Here is a 19,565-nt window from a genome sequence, read left to right as displayed (position 1 = left end):
GGAGTCACGTTGAGGACTGTTGCCCTGCTGCCCTGCGTGCTATGACCTTAGGGCTGGGGCTTTGTGATTTGCCTGAGGGAGAGCTCCCTTTCCTGCTTGGACATTGTGCTCGTTCTTCCTTACTGGTGACAGAACTCTGGACTTCCTTAGCCTTGGGGGAGTGCTTCAGGTAAAAAGAGTGCCTTTCTTCTGCAGCTCCCAGCACCTAGTAGTTTATTATTGAATGGGGGAGGAGGGTTGGATGTATGGGAAGTTGACTAGTTGGTAGAGTGTGTGGATGAAATTCTTAAAGCCACTGTTAGAGTTGGTTGTTTTGGTCCTGCTGTTGATGAGTGTGCTGTGATTGAAGTAGAAATACTCGATATTGTTGCTCGAGCTCCAACAGTAGGTGGTGTGATTGGTGTTCTGGTTGAGGCTGTGGTATTGTTGGCAAAGGCACACAGTCACAGCATTGTAATTAGATTAGTCCTGTAAGCAGTTTTTTCCCATGAAAGATTAAGAAACAGCTTTTATTTATAGCATTAGAGAACAGTATACTATAGGCTGTCAGTGGCTGCATCTCTGTATGAGGTACAAGTCACCAGTTGTATGTACTTTGACAGTATTTCATGACAGTTTTGAAATTTAGCCAAAAAGTGACCGTTCCCCTGTTTTGGAAGATATTTGTAATTAATATATCACCATTTCCACATTTTCTTCTTTTTTAGTTCTGAAATAGCTTAGTGATTGATTATCTTTTTTTACCTGTAGATCAGCTTCCTTGTAAATAAGCTATTTCCTTTGAGAAATCTTATTCCCAGTTCCAGAAAGGACAACAGACACCAGCCAGTTGCATACACAAACGTTATACGTGTTCCTCATCTCCTTCATGGGATGTTGGCATGGGCAGAATGACGTTAAGAGAATGGATGTTGAATGAGGCACGACCAAGCAAGAATCTTGCTTTTCCTGATCAGGCAAATGACTTCAGTTTCAGACTTAGTCATAATTCAGTGTCCTCATTTTAAAAATGGACATATTAGTTCTTTTTTTTACTTGACTAGTGGGAATCTAAATAAAATGATATAGGGGAAAAGCTTAATATTCTGGTAGTTAATATTTTTGCTGTATGTTTTGCACTTTGTCCGTTGAACCATGCATTCTTAAAAACTTGGAATTGGCTTTCAGAGTCTTTTCCTATTAAGATGGATTACAGGGCTTGAGGTGCTTTAAATGGCCCCAAATGGACTGTGGAAGACATTTTTTGAGACCGTTTGGGTGAAAGAGAGTGAGCTCTTCTTGCCCATTAGAGAGTTGAAATATGATAGGCCAAGCTCATTGTAATTCATTTTATCTGTTCACAAGCTTAAGATCTGCATATCAGAGTTATGTGCCCAGCTGGCTGTGCCACTTGACAAGGAGTTTCAAAGAGCAAGAAGGAGACTCTATTCATGCTATTAATTTTGACCTTTGGAGCCACAGTAAACAGCCTCAGGTTTTACCTCAGGGCTTGGAGGAGAGAACCTTTTATTAAGTCCTGTATCTGTTGGGGAGGGTAGGATGCACTGCATCTCTTCCTTGCCTCTTCATTGCCTTAGTTTAGGTCACGTGTGAAAAGAAAAAAAAAGTTTCTGCTCTAATAGTGTGCTTAAGGCTGCCCAATCCTAGCAGAGCTTCACGCTCTCTAGTCCTCATTTCTTGATTCTTACGTCATATGTTGAATGACTCAGCTGGCCACCATCTTTTTGCTCAAGGGGAGTTGAGAACACTTTTCTCTTCATTGCTGATATGCTTGTCTTTCGAATCATGATGTGGAATAGTTCTGCCCCTGTGGGTGGCATGAAACAGTTTCATGATATGCCAGTCAGGGAACTAGATTATGGAGAATTTCAGGAGCTGGTGAGCAGTTTGTCATATACTTCAGAGATATAGCTCTGACTGAAAACCGTTAGTGGAATTAACAACTTCTCCAGACCAGAAGACGTCCTGGTGGTACAGGTTACAGCACTCAGTGTTAACTACAAGGTTGATGTTTCTAACCCACCAGATGCTCTCCAGGAGAAATGTTTGACAGGTGTAATTTTGTAAAGATTCACTGCTCTGGTAATCATCCAGGAGAGTTTACCTTTGTTCTGGAGTGTTGCTGTGATTTGTTACTGTGACATGGTAGTGGGTTTGTGTGTGATCCTCTGACTAGAAAAACCTCCTCTATTTCCCATGACAATTGTGATTTTCTGTTGCTTTTAGTACCAAGGTTTTACCTTTTCCCATGTGTGGTGTTGATGGGGGTGCCATTGTTATGTGCTGTTGCGTTAAACCTACTTATAGTTGACCCTCCAGTGGATTTTTAGAGTTTGTAAATTGTGAGAGGAAATTGCCCATATTTCCCCCACAGAGCAGTGGGTGGGCTTGAACTGCTAGTCTTTTATCTGACAGTGCAACTTCTTACCCACTAGCTCACCAGATCCCCATCACCCCCCTCCCTATAATAAGCATGTATTGGCTTTTCCCCTGCTGTTTAGTGAATGTCATTTAACTCTGAAGATAGAATTGAATCACCTTTATGAAGGGAGAGAGGCCTCCTCTCTGGCATGTCCACATTTTATCTCCCATCGCTCATTTTACCTCAGCTCTCTCCCTGTTTCTTTATTACAGCCCAGTGTTTTGTATCTGTTAGTTCTTTATTTTTTTTAATTGGCCTGATTCACCGTGTTGTGAGCTCCTGGTGGACAGAAAGCCCTTGGTTCCATCATCTTGTGTCTACCCTGAACACATCCAGTGCAATATTACACACGTGGTAGGCCCATAAATTTTTGTTAAAAATAATTGAGGTGAATGGATTAGTAATTAAGGAGAAAAATTGGGATATATGAAATAAATGACCTTCTGGTCCCCAGAAACATCAATAATTTTTTCCCTTGAGTTACTATTTGTAGGCATTTAAGAAAAAAAGAAAACAAATACTGTTTCTCATTAGATTTTATTTTCATTTCATATTAAAAGGAATCTTTCAGTGGCTACTTTACAATGAGTGATTTTTGAAGGTGAACTCTTCTTAAGCTGGCTTGCCATTGGCAGATAAAGACAGTTTTCTCTCCTTAGGAGTGACTCCAAACATCTTTGTTCAGAATCTAAAGCAGTCACATCAGTTACTTTTTGCCTACATTGGTTCTATTATACATGCATGCGTTTCTCAAAGTAATTTTTTTTCCCCCTAAAAGTACATTCCTGCCCCAGGGACATAGTGATCTGCCCAGTTTCCTAAGTAACACTGCAGTTTTAACAGCTCACCTGATCCATCAGTTACTTGCAAAAAAAAAAAAGAAAGAAAATAGAAATACTGTGTTTATGTGTGGCTCTACAGAGGTATGCTTTGAATTAATTGTTAATCTTCAGCATTCACCTTCATGCAGATGAGAGGAATTTAGGACTTTTCCTTAAGTAAGACTGTTTAAAGACTGTATTTTTTGCTTTTACTGTTCATTTCTCCCGCATAAGTACCTTTTGCAAATGCTGCCACAGTTCCAGAATGGGACCCTCTTGGGGGTCTGCATGCCGTGAATGAAGTGTGCTCCCAGAGTGGTCACTGGCCTGAGAGAAAATTGTCCCTAAGGTTCCCAAAGCAGACGAAACAGAAAAAAGGGAGCCTGCTTTTTCTCTAGGTTAATTGCGTGTGTACTGGGAACACTAACTTTTTTATCTAATTTTATATTATTTAATCATTCTGTTAGTCTTCGGGCTAAATGTTTAGATCATGTTTATTGACGAGACTGGCTTTAGAAATTTGCTAGACTTTTCAGTCAGGAAATTTCACAATCGGTGGGAGCTTATCAGAATTACCAGAGGAAACGTTTCACACATGTTGCTGGCTGACTGTGCTGGAGCCCCTCCTGCTGAGTTAGGGGATGGGTGGGAGGCCTGTGTTTTGTAAGAGCTCCTTTTGTGATGCTCATGTTGTAAAATTCATTTGCCACCCAAGTGAAAAATTGAGTTTTAATTCAGTAGTGATGTTGGACTAACACTTAGTCCCCCGTCTGTCCTGCCCCCGTTGCTGCTGCTGTTATGTGCCAGTGAGGTGAGGACGGCTCATAGTGATCCTGTGAACGACAGATCAAAACCCCGTCCAGTCCTCTGCCACCCTCATTATCTCTGACATTGGACCCATTGCCACAGCTGCTGTGTTGTCTCACTGAGAATGTTCCTCTCTTCTTGTTGAATCAGTAAACTCCTTTTCATGTAGTATGTGGTTGCACTTGAGAACAATACACAGCTCTTGAAAAAGTTTTAAAAAAAAGTCTCCTTAATTCTGTTGTTTCTACCGAGAAGGGGCTCTGTGCTGGAGTAAAGAGAAGTTTAGATTCTTTTCTCCTGGACTTTTGCATCTCTCTCTTGTAGGCTGCTCCTTTTCAATTTTTGTCAAGTGAAAGTAGACAGTGATGCTGTCAAAGTGAATGGATCGGATCTACTCAAGTCCTGCCGTCCCTACACCCTCCCTCTCCCTCTTGGCACACACAGGTGAAAAAGACATTAAATACCCCTGAATAAAAATGGACGGGAGGAGGAGGAACCAACCTCTTTATTATCCTTTTTTAAACTTAGTTCTTAATGTCTACAGTTGATTGACAAAGTTAATATAGGATATTTGAAAGATAAACGGAAGACCAGACTGCCTTTCAGAATAGGAAGCTAAAACTGAGACCGTGTCCAACTCTCATGCCAGGCTGGAGAGAGACACATGGCAGGGGATTCTTCCAGCCGCACCTGTGTGACTCTTCACTCTGGGAGCTGCTTCCGAGCGTGGGAGGCTCCATTTCCTGTCAGGCCTCGTGCTCTGCGCACCTAGCATCCTGGTGCTTTCCCCAGGCACGCTCTGGGTCCTCTTTCTTCTTTGTCCTCTAAGATTCTTCCCAAGCAGGTAGAGCCCTCACAGGCTGTCCTTAAATAGAAAACTCAAGCTATAAGTCCTCCCCATACTGTGTCCACTTAAAACCAAGAAGAGAAATGTCTTGGTGTCCTTTTATAACAACTTAACTATCCCTCTTGTCCCTTCCTCAAAACTTTACTGGGAAGGAACATGGAGAAAGGAAATAACTCTTTTGAACACAGCCCTAAGGTAAGATACTATTCTGCCTTCTTTGAAATGGCTTTTCTAATGGGAAATGGGTTTTAGAGAACTGTTTTAAGAAGGAAGGAGCATTAGATTGAGTTTGGGGGATGAACATGACCCCTCTGTACCCCTGCCACCGTTGCTGTGTTGTTGAGATCCTGCAACCAGAAAAGCTGTACAGTTGGAAATAGGACTAGGCTACAAGATCCATCGAGGAGAGCTTGTCTGTTTGTTTCATTGCTATATCCCCAGTGTAGAATTTATACAATTTGAAGGCTTTAGAATGTACCAGGCAATTAGTGGGAATGGGGTAGTAGAAGTAGACCACTTAATACAGTAAGATGTAAAATAAAGCTACAGGCTTTGCAATCAGCAGTCATTTAATATATGGACAATTAAGCCTGAAGCCCTTAACATTATAGGAAAAGGTAGATTTTTTTTTTTCTTTCTCCTAATCTAGTGAAATTATATAGGCAAATTCATTCTGGTGATCTGTGGTGAGGGTTCCAGGTCTACTCTGAGCATCATGGAAAAAGGAGTGGCTTGAGTAACATGGCTCAGAGGGGCAGGGCTGGGCAAGGACAAGCAGCATCCTGAGAGAAGACTACCTGGATAGTGCACCGGATGATAGGCTGGGTGCCTGATAAAGAAGGAAGAGTTACTGTTTTCATAGTGCTAAAAAAAAACAAAACACCCAAACCCATTCAAACCCCAGCACATTTCCATTAAAATGATGAACACTATAAGCATTTTGATACATAAATGGTTTTAGCCTTTTTACTCCAAAATATGTCACTCCTTGAAAATTTGAAATGAATGTCATTGACAAGATCCATAAAGAAGTGATAACATTAACCATCTCACTGACATAGATCAAGCATCCAAAGCTGTGAAAAGGATGGATGGGGTATAAATAAAAGATAGTTATTTATTTAGTTCAGCTCCAGTTGATACTCTGAGAGTTAATATCTTAATACTCATTTGAGTACTTTTCTGCCTTGTACTTTCATTTTACAAAAAAACCCCACCTCAGATTATAAAAATGGCTCTTGAAGAAGCATGATTTTCTTGCTTGAATTTTTTAATTGTAATTGAAGGATAGTGTGTGCAATTCTGGTCGCAAATTCCATAAGCTAGTTTGAAGTAATGAATCCAACAAATTTTAGAGATTGTTCTAATGAGCTTATGATGAAGAAATAGGAGTATCAAGTATTAACCTTTGATTTTGTGAAGAGCTGTAGAATAAGCATGATTAAATTCATTCACAGTTCTTAGATGGGATTATGGATGCTGAAGTAGTTTGTGGAAAAAATGGTAGCTTTTATGCATCCTGTGTACATTTTTCTGTTTAAGGAAGAGGAAATGTATGTTTTCTTTTTCCCTGTATATGCTTTTGACTTCTAAGAGAACTTTGACTTCTTTATTCAGACTCACAGCTTGTCAACTTCTCAGGTTCCCTCATCTGATACTTATCAGTGTACTGATTAGACTTCATCGTAGAATTACATAATTGTATGAAGAAGAACTCTCTTTTCCTACCTTGCTTATTCATGCTTGCATTTCACTTTAGAATTTCAGAACTAACCATTCCTGGGATACTTAGTCTAACGTGATCTGGATGGGATTTTAAAAACTACAGGCTTTGTAAATTTGTAAACAGCTTTTTGGGGTATTCTTTGCATTTTAAGCATTCTCATTAAATTTTTCTCTTTTATTAACTGATTAACTCTTACATTCATACCGTTTACAGCTGCCCAAAGAACAAACAAATACGTCTTGGTAAGGCTGCAGCCAGAGTACTCTTTGGAAGCAAGGATGATGAGTCTTTGCCTCACATACTCTGGGCATGTTGCTAAGAGGAACTATTTTGAGGGACATGATGCTAGGAAAGGTGGAGGGTTGGCAAAAGAGAAGACCCTCAACAAGTGGATTAACACGGTGACTGCTCCAGAAAAGGCTCTCATGTGTCAGGAAGTGTGAGGATGGCGCAAGATAGGACAGGATTTAGATTTGGTGTTCATAGGGTTGCACTTGACGGCAGCTAACAATAACATATATATAATTGTGAGCTTTGTTTTTTTAATACTTTTTTATAGAAGTACGTAGATTGTACCTTCAAAATAAGAAAGTTTGTTCATTTCCAGATTGCCTTGTTGATAACTGGGTCCTACATTTGCAGCGGTTCCAGTTTTAAGGCTAGTAAGAAATGACACCTGACTTCTAACTGGGACCACTAATTAAGATTTTGTCTGTATAATTTGGTTTTCCAGAAACGTTATTCATTCACATTAGTTCTTGTTAACAAATATTTAATGAAGATCAGCTCTGTGCCTTATACTAAAGTTAGTAGATCATTAGGCAGAAATGAAAGAAGTATAAATAAATATGGCCCATGGTTTCAAGGAGATTAAGCTTCATTGGGGAAGCAGGATAACTATGTAACGTCAGTTTGGATATCCTATTTAAATAATGATTCGGGATAAATAGGGACTCAAATGTTCAGAAAACTTTGTGCAAAGGAAGTAAGAATCATTTTTGTTTTAGTCAAGTTATTTCTTTGCCATATGAAAAGGAAGAATGAAATGTAGAATAAACTGAAATAGGCTATATGGGAAAGTCTGCAGTCAGGGACGTCTCCAGAGTATTCAAGAACAATGATGTCCGTTTGAAGACCAAGATGCACCTTATTCAGGCCATGTCTTTGTAGTCACTTGCTTTAATGCTGACACTGTTTAGTGAATAAGGATGACAGAAGAAGAATTGATGCCTTTGAACTGTGTTGTTGGAGAAGAGTACTGAATATCTCATAGATGGCCAAAAGAACAAACTGATATGTCTTGGTGAAGGTGCAGCCAAAGTGCTCCTTGGAGGCAAAAATTCTTAAATTTCACCTCACATACTTTGGGCATGTTGCTGGGGGAGGCTGTTCACTGAGAGGGACATCATGCCTGGGGTGGTGGAGGGACAGTAAAAGAGAGGAAGACTTAACCAGGTGGATTGACCCCATAACTGTGGACATGAGCTTGCATGTGTCAGAGATTGTGAAGATGGCACAGGATAGAACAAAGTTCAGATCTGCTGTTAATAGAGTCACTATGAGTCATACTCTTAATGGCACCTAAGAACCACCAAAAAAAAGGGGGGGGGGGAATCAGCTGTTTCAGTGTTATCTTCATTGTCTTTCAGAGAATCTTTTCTTTTTCTTTGAAGTTTTGTCCATAAAATGAAGTAGTGTTTTATTTCTAAAATACTCAGATGAGGGAACATATTATTGGCACATAGTTTGGTGGTTCCCCCCCCCCTACATTTTACTATGGTTTAGATGGAAGTTTACAGAGTAAATTATTTTCTCATTCAACAGTCTATGCAATGTTTAAAAAATAAAATTACTGCAACTCCTTGCTATATTTCTAGGAATATTTCTACTTCTTCCTTGATTTCTTATTTTCTGTTTGCCCGTCTTTCCTGCCTTCTGAACTCTGTTGGTTTTGTTTTTGTTTTTTTTTAAATTCTGCCCTTTGGTGTCATATGGTTGAATGTTCTGAGGGTCCTGTTCCTCATGTGTGTAATTGTCTATTTTATAGGCCTCTCTGTTGTTTGGCTGAAAAATACTGTCAGGGAGTGGGTTCAGTTCCAGATTTGAAGGTTGTCTTAGGGCCATAGTCTTGGAGTTCCCCATTCTCTACCAGACGGGTACATTTGTCCTTTATTATTCTTTTTTGAATTTTGTTCTACATTTTAAAATTCACTGTGTCTGGACTTTTTATTGTCTATTGGTCTTCTGTCGGGATGCTGGACACCATCAACCTTTTATGATCTTGGACTGGTGGAGACTGGTTCATGTGGCCTATTAGGCCTTTGGTTTTTTTTTTTAGTTTTTGTTTTACATAATTGTTTTTTTTTTATTGATATAATTTATAATTGAAAAAGTTACTAGAATCAAACTTAATTGTAACTTGTTATATATGTATTGTGAAAATCAAATCCATTGCCATCATATTAATTCCTACTCCTCACAACTCTATTGGATAGAGTAGAATGACCACATAAGATTTCCAAGGCCATCACAGTTCGTCTCTGAAACACCTGGTGAATTAATACTGCCATCCTTTTTAGTAACCACAGTGGCACCAGAACTCCTGTAACTTGGATATAGATACTGTTTAAAAAAAAAATACTAGATTTGCAGTGGTAGAAGAGATAAACATGCTATTAAAATTCTATGCAAATATTTGTGTTCATGCAGCATTAAGTGTTCAAATGTATTACCACTTGGGAGTAGGTATTTCATTAGTGAGTTTAGAATAATTGTGCTTATAGTTTTTATGAAAAATAATTGTCCAGAAATCAGCATGTAATGATACTCATATTTGTTGAAATTAATCTTGAATGTCTGCTTCTCTAAAATCGGGTAAAAAGTTTAGAAAGGTAGGTATTATGGGTAAAGAGTGAGTTAGTACTAATATGTGTGCTCGATGGCAAAAGTTATTGCCCATTTCATGTTAATATATGGGTTGAGGGTATCATTTAGGTAAAGTTAAAACTGTATTTTCTCTTTCTTGTATCTGTAGACAGACAAACATACACTTGGGACCACCGTGCTCACGTGACATCAAAAGGAAGCGGAAACCTGTGGCCACAGCTTCTCTGTCTAGCCCTAATGCAGGTAATTATATGTAGTTACCATTTCCTGGGCATCCACTGTGTCAGGCACTATATTTTCAGTTTTACACACTTTTCAATCTAATCTTTGTAACAAGGTAAGTTGATTTACTCCCACTTTACATGGAAAAACAGGCTTTGCAATGTAGTTTGCTCAAGGTCACATACATTTTAAGAATTCAAACCAGTTGTGTCTGAGCCTGAAGCCTGTGCTTTTTCACTGTGTCACTCGACTTTCTTGCGTTTGACACCTGTAACCCATCTGTCTTTGGAGCAGCCTTCAGTCATCTGAACTTTCCTGACACAGAGAAGAAAACAGGGTCCATATTAATGAAGCTCGGGTAGGAATGGCTTTTTTGTCAGGGAGTATCATGAGTGTTTCTCTACTTTATTTGGTGTTCAGAACAATAGAATACTTAAATGTGAGTAGAGTAGTAGCATTTTACAAATCATGAAATTTCTAATAAAAACTTTTTTTCAAGTTAAAACTGTCAGTTTTGGTGGCGAAACTAATAGTAGTTTGTAGAAGCCAAAATAATGGTTATCTTTGGTGACAGGTATTGACCAGGAGAGGGAGTAGAGAAGCCTACTAGGAAGCTGGAAATGTTTGAGGTTGTGAGCTGAGTGTGAGGGTTCTATGGTGCTAACATAGGTAAAATTTTATTGAGTTGTATGCCTAAGATTTATGCACTAGATTCACTGTAGATGTGACCCCTAAATGGAAAAGAAAGGAAAAAAGGGAGGGGTAGAAAGGATCGTTGGGCTTGTATTCACATCAGCAAGAATGTAGTGTCTCTTTGGCCTGAGTAATACTCATAGGACATCCTTGGGCTTATTTCAATACAGTTTAGGATTGATAACTCTGAAGAGAAAGATCACACCTGTTTGTAGGACTTTTGTTGGAATGGCTGCTTAATGATGATACATCATCTTTGTCTTGATAATCATCACAGTGATGATGATAGTAAAGATATACTAGGCATTGTTTCAGTTAATCTTTGCAAGAGATTGATTCTCAGTTTCCAGATAAGAAAACTGAGCTACTTCTTGTCCCTGTTACATGCTGCCCAATCATTGACAACTCAGTGACCTTATAAACAGATCTGAACCTTGCCCTGTCCTACGCCAGTGCCAGCCTCTCAACCTGCAGTGTGTTTGAACGCTTGTTACAGTCACTGTGTCAGTCCATCTTGTTGAGGATCTCTCTCTTTCTCTCCCTCCCTCCCCCTCCCCACCTTGCCCAGCAGCAGCATGTCTTTTTCTATGGACTAGGCCCCTCTTGTCTATATACCCAAAATGTGTGACACAGAATCTCACCATCCTCGCCTCCCTGCTCAATAACCAGGTGCTCTGGACTCCAGAGCTGCCATCTGAAACACTGCAGGGGTTCTGTCTGTTTACATGCAGTAGGATTGGTGTCAAACTGGAACCCCACATGAACGTCTACACCCTCCGCTAGTCCAGAACATGCAAAGATTAAGAATTCTCCTTTCTTCCCCCCCCCAAAAGTTAATTATTTTTTGATTACTAATGTCTAGCTTCTGTTTATAATCTTTCAGTTCTTCAAAAGAGAAAAACCTATTGGGAAGAGTTTAAAATTCTTATTCCATATTGAAATTGGGACATAACACGGCTAGATCCTGAACAAGACATGAACATTGAGCATTTCCCGTCCAGAGCCCCCTTCTTTTCTCACTTGTTGACTGAGCCCTGCTTCGCTGAACACTTGCTCTTTTTTCTCCTCACAACCTGAGTGCCCCATGGAGGTGAAGGACATAGCCCGAGCCTGCGCCATCAGTCAGTAGAACAAATGGGCTTGCTCTGCCTAACATCGGGCCATCTCAGATTCCACCTCTTTTATAGAAATGAGTGATGAAGAGAGGTGCGTTCCGCTTTGCCGCTGTATTAATACACATCAGGGGCCAGCTCCTGGCACTAAATCACGCTCCTGCATACATCTGTTATCAGACTCCTCACCGGTGTGATGAACAAGACTGCAGATAGAGGCTTCCTTGTGTCATTCTTTATAGGATTTTCCTAAAAGAATAAATAGCTCAGATCTCTGCCGACACTCTCCCCTGTCACTGTGATGAATTCAGCTCCCTTCTTAAACATGCAGCTACAAATCTTCTCCCTTCCCCTCCTCCCCACGGAGAGAAAGTTTTGAGTTGAAATTGGCTGAATTTAGAGATACTAATAAGGTTGGAGAAGTGAAGAGCAGGAACAAACAGCATAACTTTCTCTCTTTTTTTTTTTCACTAAATCATTTCCAAAGATCAGGGAAAATGACCCTTGTATATGATCACTGAGTGGTCCCTCTGCAAAGTGTGGCCCCTTTCTTTTAATTTCCCTCCTGTCTCCTTTTGGACTTGCAGCGTGTGTGGGTGTCTGATGTCCAGAGCCGTACCCTGACATCAGCAGGTAACTGTGAATCAATCAGTTTCTGATTGACACCATAGGGAGACCTAGCAGGTCTCTATCTCATACTAAAATGAACAGCTGTAAACCACAAAAAGCCTGAACCATTGTTGTCTAGTCCATGTGAATACAAGAGAAAAAAGTGAAAGTAAAATGTGAAGCTAAGTGGCAGTTAGAAACACAAGGAGGAACTTGGACAAAAACCAGATATCCTTTCCTTGTGATGATTCTCATCAACATGGCAGATCAGAATCTTTGGAATGCAAATTCTAACACTTCCAAAAGTAAATATATGATTTTAAGTAAAAAGGAGGTGGAATAAATGAGGCTCAATTCAGAGCCCTGACTTTCTTGGCTATTGAAAAAAGCCTTTTCCGACCTTCCTCTCCCTAGTGTAGGATATGTGATCTTAAGCATAATTTGGAAAGGCACCTAGTGGTGAATCTGTTAATTAGTTACATCAGACCCTGAAGATCAGACCAGTGGTGCTGGAGATGCATTCACAAGGGCAGGGTTTTCTGAATCTGTCTTGTTCACTGCTACACCTCTGGCATCTAAAATAATACCTGACACTTAGAATGAGCCCTGCTGTATGAATGAGTGGATAGAATCTTAAAATTGACAATGAGTTGTCCTCAATATTATTCCAAGTTCATGATTGAATTCAGTAGTTCCTTTTTAGGTTGACTCTTTGTACTGGGTCTTATAAGGCAGATTTTTATTACTTGCAATGCTTTAGTTGTTTTTTTTAAGTTGGTACTGAGTGGCTATAAGGGATATTTATAAAACATATGTAAGGTGAAATGTATAATGATACAACAAATATCCATATGCCCAATTTCTCTTCTTAAAAGGTAGCCAGTGTCCTAGTTTTTGTCATTTATTACTTTTTTCCCCAAACATTTTTTGTAATTTTTTTATTTTAATAATTTTAATGAACATTTACAGAGATTTTGGATTTCCATTCATTCATTGCTGCATTTCTCTCCATCACCCCCCCCACCCCCCAAGTTTGCTCCTCTCTTTGAAAAGTAAAAGAAAAACTCCCTCCCTGGTACACAATCCCCCCGCACCCCTCCCACCGCCCCAAGTACATTCCACTATGCAACCTTAATTGTTCCCTAAATATTTTTAATAGACATCTCTAAATAGTATATATCCTACTTTTGCATGCTTCTGAATCTTGTATAAATGGAATCAAACTGTATGTCATCTTTCCCAAACTATAAATTACACCCAGTTCTGTTGGGATTTGTTCATGTTGCATCCTGCCAACATTCATTCATTTTCACTGCCATGTAATGCTCTGTTTTGTGATTATGATGAATGTCCTAACCTGGCAAGGCAGGGTTGTGTCCTGCTTTATGCTGTTGTGAAGAACACTTAACTGTGTCTCTGAGAAAACAAATGTAAAAATGTCTCTCCTGTGAAGTGTCTCCCAACTATAACTTGTGCCTGTATAGTAAGCGTTGATAAAGTTCTGTGAAATTTACTTTCCATTAACTATCAGTGTGTGCATATTTGGGTTGTGATATAATACCTACTTATTGCCGCTGTGGTTGAGGTTCTAAAACATTTTCAAACCACTGCTGTCAAGAATTTTTTTGTATATCCACCAGATTGGTAGCTTTCATGATTATCTTCCTGTAACCCTCAGGAAGGCATTTATGTTTGAATGTGTGTGGGGGTGTGTATGAAAATCTAAAATAAACCTTTGAGTGCACCTTGATAGTTTTAATTCTTTTTTACTATTGTTGTGTATCATCAAGTTGGAATTGACTTATGTTTTCAGATGTAGTGATGCCTTACCAGTAGGCCACCAAAGTGTCCTCCTTCTTCACTGTTGTGAACCATCGAGTCTGGAGCAACCCATAGCTGACCTTCTAGTGGGTGTCAGAGGCAGTAAATTACACGGGAGGAGAGTGTCCCTCTTTCTCCCGAAGAGCAACTGGTGGATTCGAACTACATGCCTTAGTGTTGGCAGCACAATTTCTTAACCTCTGTTGTTTGTGCTGTCGAGTTGACTACACTTCATAGCGACCCTATGAAGAGCAGCTCTGAACCCTGTCCTGCACTGTCCTCATCATCTCTGACACACTTGAGCCCATCACTGCAGTCAGTTCTTACCACTAGGCGGAGAGTGGGAGGAGGGGGACCCAAAGAAGTGAGCACGGTCCACGGAATTGATTTTGTAACTCACAATTTGTAAAAAGTTCTAGGTCCCACTTGTAGGAATGGACTTACCATCAAGTCTGACCCCTCACAGTGACCCTGTATGTGAGCAGTAGATCAAAGCGCTGCCCACTCCCGAGTCCTCCTCACAGTCACTGCTGTGTTCACGGCCGTTGATGCAGCCACTGTGTTGAAAGGCTTCCTTTTTATTGCTGACCCTCTGCTTTATTAAGCATGCTGTTCCTCCCCAGGGCAGAGCCCTCCTGATAACATGTCCAGAGTATGTGAGACAGGTCTCCCCATCCTCCTTTCTAAAGAGCATTCCAGCTATATTTCTTCAGAAACAGATTTGTTCTTTTGGTAAGTCTGTGAGATATTCAGTATTCTTCTCCAACAACACAATTCAAAAGACATCAGTTCTTGGTTCTTTCTTACTCATTGTCCCAGCTTTCATATGCTTATGAAGCAATTGAAAATACCATGGCCGGGCATACCTTGGTTTTTAAATTAACAGATAGGCTTTTTAGCAGACATACTCAATGCAATAACAGCTTTTGATTTATTTGTTAACTGCTGTTTCCCTGGGTGTTGATTGTGGAACCCAGTAAAATAAATTCCTTGACACGGTCAGTCTTATCTCTGTTTTTAATTATGTTGCCTTTGGCTCAGTTGTGCAGATTTTTCTAGATATTGATGTTTAATCCATAGTGAAGGCTCTACTCTTTGGACTTTATCAGTAAGTGCTTCGAAACCTCTTTCAGCAAATAAGCCTGCCATCTGTGTATCATAGATTTTTAAAAAATTAATTTTAATGAGATTTTGGATTTCCATTCATTCATTGTTGCATTCTTCTCTTTAAAAAGTAAAAGAAAAAATTCTTTCATTATTATACAATCCCTCCCCCCAAGTACCATGCAGCCTTTGTTCTGGACTCATGTCATGACAATAATACCTAATCATATATGCCTTTTAAACTGTTCTCTCTCTCATCTGTTTGAATGCAGTATATATAATTTATCTCGTATTTCTCAGCCTCCCCCCCAACCCTTAGGTCAGTCCCGTTTTACAACAGTGGCACTATGCAATATTTGTTCTTTTGCGACTAAGATATTTCACTCAGCATAATGTCCTCCAGGGTCATCCATTTTGAATAATGTTTCATGAGTTCCTTGTTTTTCAATGCAGTGTAGAATGAGTCTTCCTACAATCCTGCTCGTACCTTCTTCCTTAGTTTCTCAGATACTTATTTTTTTTTTTAGTTTCTCACTTAATTTAGTTTCTCCAATTATTTGTTTAGTTAGCATACAGATTGAATAAATATGATACTGGTATACAGCCCTGACACACACCTTTCCTGATTTTCAATCATGCTGTATTCCCATGTGCTGTTTGAAGCACTTTCGTGTCCTTTCTGTACTGTATAAGTTCTGCATAAGCACGATTAAGTATTCTCATTGTTTGCAATATTACCCATAATTTGCTATGATACACACAGTTGAATGACCATGCCTTTGCATAGTCGGTAAATACAACTTTCTGCGGAGATCCGTCAGCACATATTTTCCAAGTCAAGCTCAAGTTTTTGGCTGTTACCTGTTGATGTACTGCTGCAACTATTTTTGAATTATCTTTAGTGAAACTTTTCTGATCTGTGACGTAAAGGATATTGTTCAATCATTTTCTACTTTCTGTTGGATTACCTTTGCTTGGAATGGGCACAGGTTTGGATCTCCTCCTGTCAGTTGGCCAGGCAGCTCAGCTTCCATATTTCTAGGCCTATATGAATAAGCCCTTGGGTTTGTTGAACCGTCGTGGTTGATAGTGTTTCCATCCTGGGAACTTTGGTTTCCCTCAGTGTCTTCACTGCAGCGTGGCATCTTCCTTCATCATCATCGGTCCTTCATCACATGATGCATCCAGAAATGGTTGGCTGCCAAACGGGTCTCCATGGTACACGGACTTTGTGTTATTTCTGTCTTCTTTGCATGCTTCCTGTATCTTTCAGTATTTTTGCCCATCTCACTGCCGTGGAGGAAGTCCTGGTGGCAGAGGCTGTAGGGAGTTGCACTGCTCACCAAGAGATTGCACCTCTCGGGCAGTAAAAAAGCCACCATCGTGCAACAGTGAGTGAATGAAAACCCAGCCTCTCTGTACACTTCATTAACATCCCAGTTAAAACAACAACAAAAGTCCAACAGCTGATCCTCAGGAGAAAGATGGACAGTCTCGTTCCATGTGACTTATAGGCTCACTGACTCTGACACACCTGTCTCCATTGCCCCAGTTACTCTATCAATCCATCTCATCTAGGATCTTCCTCTACTACACTGTCCTCCACCTTTTCAAACATGATGTCCTTCTTTAAGGACCAGTTCCTCCTGGCCACGTGCCCAGAGTCTACAAGACAGAGCTTCAAAATCCTAGCCTCCAAAGAGAAATTTCAACTCTCTAAGAAGACCTGTTTGTTTTCTTGGCAGTCCATGGTATGTTCAGAACTCCAGCACAACAGCTCAAAGGCGTCAGTTCTTCTGTTATCCTTCTTCACTGTCCAGCTCTCTGATGCATTTGCAAGTAATTGTGAAGACCATGTCACTATTTTTATTATGGAAAAAAAATATATTCCCAATGTCTATTTTGTTGGTCTTGCAAAATTCTATCATGTCTTGTTTTCAGTGTTATTCCTATTATTAAGGCCATAATTTTTAACTTCTGATCCTTGTTTCCAAGTTTTACATTCTAATCCCCAGTGATAATCAGTGCATCTTGAGCACATGTTTGATCCATTTCAGACTACAGAAATTGGTTCTAAATCTTCATTTCTTCATTGTGGCATTAGTGTAGGTGCATCCTTTCCCTGTAGGGCCATGTGGGAATGTGAGCACGAAGTTTGGTCATCACAGTGACTAAGAACATGGTGTTGACATTCCAGTGAATGCGATCCAGAGGGTAAGTGTCCCAAAACAGAGATGACCTCACATGAGTATCTTATTCCGAATGTTGTTAATGTCCTTGTGGAAAAACAAGCCTGTTGTATTATTTTCTGTCATTTTCTTCATTGGTGACACTGTCATATTGATCTCTGTAAGCCTTATTTTTCCATTCTGCAAGAATGACGTGACAATTCATATGTCAAAGGATTTTCATTAAGAAATAAGACGAGAGTGTGGTATTTTAGCAGTGCCATAACTAGCACATAAGTCGTTACCAGGTGATTATGACTACTACATGGTGAGCATGTCTTAAATATTGCAGGCTTTTTTTATTTTAGTGAAGAAAGAAAGGAAACCTTGGGAGGATACTTGGATTAATGTTGTGTGCTGTCGAGTTGGAACTGACTCATAGCTGACCCTCTAGCAGGTTTTCGGAGGCTGTAAATGGCCTGAGTGGAGATGCCCATCTTTCTCCTTCAGAGCAGCTGGTAGACCCAAACCGAGTGCCTTTTAGGTTGCAGCACAGCTCCTTACCACTAAGCCACCAGAGCCCCCTCGTGGGCTACTATAAGACATAAAGATTAAGGAAGTTGTGTTATTCTGTTGGTCTCAATTCTAATTTGTTTCCTCTTGATTTTCCTTCTCACTTTTGCCGTAACGACCTTTCCAGTTCACACGGACGCAGTGGAAGTAGCCCCACCAGCAGCTCATGCTCCGAAATCTCCAAGCCCTGAGTGGTCTATCCGAACGTCTGCTGCAGAAAAGGCCGCCAACTCGCCTACAACCACGTTTTTTAAAATGCCTCAAGAGAAGAGCACTGGGTGCAGCTAGAGAGGAATGCTTCACCTGCCAGGAGCGGACTGTTGAAGCCGATTTTAGACTTTGTATTATAGAGTCTTGTTTATCTTAATAATTGTCCATCTGTCTTTTCGTCCTACCACCACCAAGACTAAGACTGGCTCCTCTGCAGACAGAGCAGTGGATTCTTCCTCTTGGAAACCATGCTGTGGAAATCTAGGTGGTTTTTTGGTTTGGATTGGGTTTTTTTAAAATCTTTTTTAAAATTAGCCAGGTGTTGGGACAGCAATTTTTTTTAAAAAAATTCATGTCTTACTGGGTTGTATCTGTTGTGTTGTTATTATTGCTGGCCTGACATCTGCCGACAGCTTCATTTACAAAGTCGTTGCTTTTTTTTGCAGTTGTGTATTTGTTGTTGAAAAACTGGTGACTGCCTTTGCACCCCCTTTGTGTAGAGCCTCCAATGTCAGTGGAAGAAGATTCAAGTTTGCCAACAATTCCGGAAAGATGGGAACGCTGATTTTAAGCCTGTGTGGAATTGTGCTTGTATGAGTAAGGTTTGCCTTCAGGCCTGGTCTTGACTCACTCGGTGTGCCAATTATTGAAATTGCCACTTTCTGCAGGCGCCTCAGAGGAAACACCAGCCGCATGGGCCTTGGGAGCATCTTTCCCTCTCTGCAGCTGGTCTCATGGGATCACCAGTGGCGTCTCTCCAAAATCGTTCTCTCCAGAAGGATGGCCTGTAAAGCTCCACAGATTGGTGTTATGATGGCATTGGGTTGGGTGCTCAGCAAACTTGGTCAGCGAATTGTTTCTTAAATCATGACACAGTGTAAGCCTTTATGTGCTCAGTGTCACTTTTATTAGTACTCTAGGTCAGTAACCTGAAACAGAAGTTCATACTCTATTATAATAATGGCTTCTTGGGGCCATATTTGGGGAGGAAAAATGACTTTTTGGCATGCCTCTTTACTTGGCATGTTTATGATGGCTCAGCTGCGTAGAGAGTTATATATACAGTCGTGCCTGGAGTTGGATGACTTTGTCAAAATGAGGAATAAGTGACTGCCTGGAGCTTCTAGGGGAAAGCCACCCTTTCTCAGAAGTATCATCAGGCGTGCCTGTCATTCAGGGCCCTGGGCTTCTGAACAGAGGGCTCCTTTAGCTCTCTAAAGGAGGGTGTATGTCCTGCTCGGTTAGCATCCTAGAACAACCCCAGTCCTGTATCTTCGCTTTCTGCCTTTAAACAGATGCTCAGTGGGTGGTGTTTCCTCCAATTGTAACTTCCCTGTTTTCTCACACAGGCTATCACAGCCACTGCTGTCTCATGTTCCTTCATGGTCCTTACCAGTGGTAGGTTCAGAATGTCTGTGTTGATGGAGGTGGTAATGAACCTGGGGCTTGAAGCTAAGTTTACATAGCACTTTATGTACAACTAAGAAAATACCATTGTCCAAAACAAGGATAGTGGCAGAAGAAAGGGCAAATGAAGAGTCTGG

At 40.4% G+C, this 19,565-nt stretch overlaps 1 protein-coding gene across 1 annotated transcript in view; it reads left to right on the top strand.

The window, feature by feature from the left end:
- The window catches only part of GPATCH2L (G patch domain containing 2-like), a 67,226-nt gene extending 49,127 nt beyond the window's left edge, over positions 1 to 18,099 (top strand). The window contains exons 9-10 of the mRNA XM_006884775.1: positions 9,658 to 9,752; positions 17,939 to 18,099. Coding sequence (XP_006884837.1) covers positions 9,658 to 9,752; positions 17,939 to 18,099 — 256 coding nt within the window. The remainder of the gene's footprint in view (positions 1 to 9,657; positions 9,753 to 17,938) is intronic.
- Positions 18,100 to 19,565: the final 1,466 nt, after the last annotated feature.

Source organism: Elephantulus edwardii, unplaced genomic scaffold (assembly GCF_000299155.1).
Source record: "Elephantulus edwardii isolate Elephantulus edwardi_28Jun2011 unplaced genomic scaffold, EleEdw1.0 scaffold00037, whole genome shotgun sequence".
NCBI classification, from domain to species: domain Eukaryota; kingdom Metazoa; phylum Chordata; class Mammalia; order Macroscelidea; family Macroscelididae; genus Elephantulus; species Elephantulus edwardii.
Note: the sequence above shows the minus strand (reverse complement) of the source record. Positions and strands in the feature narration are given on the sequence as shown.